A 5225-nucleotide genomic window follows, 5' to 3' on the forward strand; every position below is an offset into this window, starting at 1 on the left:
TAATGTTGAATTAAGGAATCTTATTTAACAGAACTGTTGGATTAGAGACAGCATGTTGCAATAAAGAGCATGCATTTTTTTAGATAAAAGGGTAGAAATCATCCAGCTTCATTTACCTTGGTGAGGTAAAATCAGGCCAATTATTAGAACCACAATCCAATGCAACTAACACGCCATTAACGGATGACCTGCATCTCCACACATACCAGGTACAGACACAAACATGCAAAGTTTCTTTAGTTTAGACTAATGAAAACCAATCCTAAAAGTAGATAAACATCTCTTAGAAGCAAACAGCTCAAGAGACGAAGATTCGAGTAATCAGCACGCCGCAAGCAAATCATCATGTTGTTCTTCGTGTCACTGTAATTGGGCTCATTGTCGGAGCCAATATATCCCTCTAAACTGTACCTTCAAAAAGGATTTGGGCCAACATTTGCCAAAAACTATTTCGTAAATCGGCCAACATAGTGTCGATGCTGCAGTCAATAAAAGCAATGAAATGAAGAGCATGCATGGAAAGCAAAAGGTAATTACCTGGATTTTAAGAAGAGTGAAAAAATGCTTTAGCTCCGCTTATTGTCGTCCATAAAGGTCTCTTCACTGCATTCTTTGCCGTACATGAAGTAATAACCACCTACAGATTTTTATTCATCCAATAGAACAAAACTATTATCATTGTGGAAGAAATTTAAAAAGTAGTCAACAATGTTTAAAAGATTTGAATTACTGGTAAGCAATGCAAGTCTAGGAGATAGCTTATGAGGAGAAACTAACTCCACCTATTCTGAAACAGAAAAAAAGGAGAAAAGATAAAATTATGTGTAAACAAAGCTAAATTAAAGCACATGCATGCCTTTTCTATAACACCCAGGGATGCTACTAAGTTACCTAACAATAATGACTATAAAATTCCTCTAGCACTTACTTTGAAAATGGAGGCAACATGGATGCAACCAGAAAAAGGATAGAAAGACTAGAATACTTCTAAGAAACACAATAGATGACCTAAGAATAAACAGCAGAACATGATATAACATGATGTTTAACCAAAAGTGCAGTCACGCAATATGATTGGTAAATAGAACTTTGTAGAGGGACAAATTTCCTTGAATTGTCATAGAGCATATGAACATTGAAACAATTTGCACATAAGGAAACTGTTATGCAGATCATAAAGATGCATCAGTACCATGAAAAACGTGAAGACGGGACTGTACAGTCTTGACGGCAACTATGTGCACCTTGGGAATGTGGGTGATTTTCTTCCATTCATCACTATTCTTTTCTCTAATATTTGTCTCCAACTCTGGACAGCAACCCATGATATCAAGTGACCGCAGGGTAGAGGGCAAGTCTACTAGTGATCGCAGTTTCTCAGCACCTGACAGGAGCAAGTAATTGAGAGCGGTCAGGTCTCGCATGCCCACTGGTAGAGACTCCAAGGAACTAGCACCCTGCACCCTCAGTGATTGAAGTTTTCTGCGGTTTTGCAGAAGCCATTGCTCAGGTAAGCTCTGCATTTGCCTTCCACCTCCAATTGCCAGCCCTTTGGTGTGGCAGAGACTCTTTAGAGGATCGATGTTCAATACAGATGGGATATCAACTTCAAGGTAGTCGACGTGCAGGGAGCTGGCAGCTGGCACCACTACATTATCCTCTTGTATACCATCATCATCACCACCACCACAAGCACCTTCAGCAGCAGCAGCAGGTTCTTGTGGTGTCATAGACAAGCTTAATTCAGTGAGCTTACTGCAACCGCTGATTTTCAGCGAAATGAGGGATCCAAGGGAGCCGAGCCCGCCAAACGATGTGAGATTCTCACACCCGATTATCTCCATGAACTTTAGTGACTTGAGATTCTTCCACACGTCTGCAGAGGGAAGAGATTCCAGGCCTGGGCAGTTCTCTAATACCAATTCAGAAAGGTTGGCAAGGCCATGCAGTGACTCGATCAGTACAAGTTTAAGGTCACCACACTGTTTAACTACAAGTTTTCCAAGAGATGGTGGCAGGATCTTATCACCAACATCGCTTGAGACGATCCTCAACCTTGGACAATTTCTGATATCAAGCTCTCTAAGCTCACTCATTTCTCTGAAAGACAATGGTACAGACTCCAGTTTTTCGCAGTCGTTGATGCTTAGGACATGGATAGTTCCAATATACTGTGTTTGCGACAGAAGGCTTTCTCCAAGTGAGGTCAAATTTTCACATTCTTCAATACTGATAAATAGTAATTTGGATTGCCTGGTCTCAGTGCTCACACTGTGTAGCCTGCCTATCATTGGTAATTCGGTCAACCCAACCTTACATATTTCTAAATGAACCAAGCTGGGTGGAAGGATTGGTAACTGCGTCAGTAGTTTGCAATATCTTACAATCAAAGTTCCAAGATTGGGAGGAAGGTATGAGTCAATACAACTAGTATTTGACAGCTGACCAATCTGTTGAAGGTTAGAAAGGTGCTCCAACCAAAGTTTCTTAAGATATTTCAGTCCTCCAAATGAAGGCAGGTGTTCAAAATGCAAACATCTCGCCAATTCAAGTGAAATCAAGTTTGTGATGTGCACATTCTCAATCCAAACAGGAAGTCTTGCACCACAATAAGCAGAAATTTTCAAGTTTCTAATACTAGCATGTGGCTCAAGGTGGTCAAGAATCAAGTCATCTTTACTGCTTTCCACATCATCACGCCCTGACCACAAGAGTGACAAAGAGTTGAGATACTTCTTTTTATTTAACTCGGCATTATCAGCTTCTTCAGCACTCTCAACATTCTCAAGACCCGATACTTCTAGTTCAAGGAGATTCGTCAAGTTCTTTACAGCAGTAATGCTGTTAACTTTACTTCCTTGTACACGGTAGCTGTGCAGCTCCTGAAGAGAAGTTAGTCTTCCAATTGGAAACTCGGCACTTCTAGATGGCCCAAACTTTACATAGCGCAACTGATCAATGTTCCCTATGTACCTTGTTTGTCTTTGTTCTTCCCCCCGATCAGTCAAACAATCAATGAGCAGTAAATGATAAAGTTTGGCAAGTCCGCATATTCCCATGGACGATATCCTATGCAGATGTATATAACGAAGGTGCTTCAAATCAGCAAGTTTAGGAAGAAGGAAAGCATTCTCCAAATTCGATCGCAGTAGACGCAAGGATTTTGAGTTCTCTATCACATTCTCAACTGTATGTAACATATCCTTGTTAATGAGACCTGGACCGTCAATAATAATAGTGCGAAGATTCTTAAAATGCGTGATTTTCTTGACATCTTCTATAGGTAATTTGTCAATCGATGCAATACGTAGGTGCCGAATGGTGCCCTCAACATCTTCTAACATGGTAGAATCAACTATTGCTGCACATTCACCTGATGACACATAGATGGCCAATTCATGCACCAAGTCATGCATTACATAATACTCTTCTTTTCTCTGACTATATGGAACTACTTTGAATTTCATTTCAAAGAATGATTTGCTAGTTAACTGAGACAAGATTAGCTCTCCAAAATCTTCAGGCCTTCTGAACTGTTTTCTAGCTTTTCCAGCTAGTGAGATCAATCCTGAACCCATCCACATTATCACTAAATCTTTCTTTTTAAATTCATAGTCCTGCGGGAACAAACTGCAATAACGAAAGCAAATCTGAAGCTCTGTTGGTAGGTGGCTGTAGCTTAATCGGAGGGCTTCCATAATACCATCTTCAGTTCCTTTGAAACGTTCCAGACCACCTCGCAAGAACCCATCCCAGTAATCAGGACTCATGATGCACTGTAAATGACCACTGACAACCTTGGTTACCAAGGGACACCCGTCCTACTGCTCTGCAATTTGGTCACCAATTGGTATTAATTCTTCATAGTTTTGTGGATTCAGACCAGAAAAGACATGATGGTTGAAGAGTTTAACATTTTCAGCTTGTTGCAGCCCTTCCAATTCAAGATACTCTCTTTTAACACCCATTGCATTCGCAGCCATATCTGCTACTGATCTCATTCTAGTTGTTACCAAAATTTTGCTCCCCGTAATACCTTCCCTCAAAGGAGCAAATACCTTCTCCCATTCATCTTTTTTCTTATCTTCCCAAACATCATCTAAAATAAGGAGAAATTTACCATACATAAGCTGCTGCTTGATATTCCGCTGGACCGCATCAAAATCATCTGCACTAGGTCTTGCCCCTGTAAGAGACTCGAATATTTTTCTTGTAATAAGTGTTACGTCAAATCTCGTCGACACGCATAGCCATATGACCCTGAAACTCATAACATCATCTTGTTGACAAATGTGTTGAGCTAAAGTGGTCTTCCCCATGCCACCATGACCAACTATTGAAAGAATAGGAATATGGTTACTACTCATCACAATTTCAGAATCTTCATCTGATGTCTTGGCTAACCATTGGAGTATCCTTTCCTTCTCCGTTTCTCGCCCAACGAAGTAAGGTTCAGATAATGTTGAACCTGTAACACGGTCGTTGACGTTCATCCAGTCCACCTGCGTCTGACTTCCAGAAGGAATGCCCATGAGATGTTCAGCAACGTTGAGAATAGGCAGAATGTCTGAAGCAACCTTGTCTAAACTCTCCATAGCTTTCCTCAGCCTCTTGAGTGTGCTGCGGCGAGTAAATTGCTTTGCAGTCTTATCCAAAATGCTAACATTTTTAACGGATCTGACTACTTTATGCTTCATCTTTGAAAAAGAGGAGCCCCAGTCACTAACCTTGTGCTCATTTGCCTTCTCGCTGCGCTCGTAGTAATCAAGCTCGTCGATCGCGTCCTCGGCCTCCTCGACTGCATCCCTGAAGTCCCACAGCCATGCATCAAGATCAGTGCTCTTTTCCTTGATGTTTTCGGTGTCCACTACCATGAGCACAGCCTTGACCTTGTTCATTGACTTCAGTACCCTTTTCTTGACATCTTCCAAACCTTCAGCCTTGCAATACTCAGTCAGGCAGGTGAAAGCCTTGTTGAGCCAGAAGGATATGGTTGCAGTTGCGACCGACTTCCCGGTAAACGCGAGTGCTGCGGCAGCAGCCACAGCCATGGATTTATGTGTGTATCAGAGTGAAAGAAATCTTGTGGATATCAGAGCATTTGGAGATGCATATGAGAGTATCAGGGAGAAAGAAATTTTGTGGATATCAGAGCATTTGTAAGATGCATATGAGAACTTTGCTTCTTCAGAAAGAACAGCGCAGAGATAAGACTTGACCTCCAT

The 5225-nt window shown here is 41.3% G+C and overlaps 1 protein-coding gene across 3 annotated transcripts; it reads right to left on the reverse strand.

Annotated features, from left to right (window-relative positions):
* On the reverse strand, nucleotides 1-5225 carry LOC120670604 (putative disease resistance protein RGA4). Of its 3 annotated transcripts, XM_039950746.1 has the most exons (4): nucleotides 4728-5224; nucleotides 1193-4620; nucleotides 538-637; nucleotides 1-411 (listed from the first exon to the last, which is right to left on the reverse strand). In XM_039950746.1, exons 2-3 carry the CDS (start codon nucleotides 3768-3770, stop codon nucleotides 567-569), a joined length of 2649 nt encoding a protein of 882 aa, XP_039806680.1. In that variant the 5' UTR covers nucleotides 3771-4620; nucleotides 4728-5224; the 3' UTR covers nucleotides 1-411; nucleotides 538-566. The 3 variants fall into 3 exon arrangements, with proteins under 3 accessions (XP_039806680.1, XP_039806681.1, XP_039806682.1); XM_039950747.1 differs by having other exon boundaries at nucleotides 1-405; nucleotides 1193-5225; XM_039950748.1 differs by having other exon boundaries at nucleotides 1193-5223.

This window comes from Panicum virgatum, chromosome 4N, assembly GCF_016808335.1.
Source record: "Panicum virgatum strain AP13 chromosome 4N, P.virgatum_v5, whole genome shotgun sequence".
Classification (NCBI taxonomy): Eukaryota; Viridiplantae; Streptophyta; class Magnoliopsida; order Poales; family Poaceae; genus Panicum; species Panicum virgatum.

Bases quoted from the DNA above. Each gene is read 5' to 3' on its own strand.
- LOC120670604 (XM_039950747.1), bottom strand. From the start codon at position 3,770: ATGAGTCCTGATTACTGGGATGGGTTCTTGCGAGGTGGTCTGGAACGT. The intron at 638-1,192 runs GTACTGATGCAT...AAAAATCTGTAG, and splicing joins CCGTCTTCACGTTTTTCATG to GTGGTTATTACTTCATGTAC.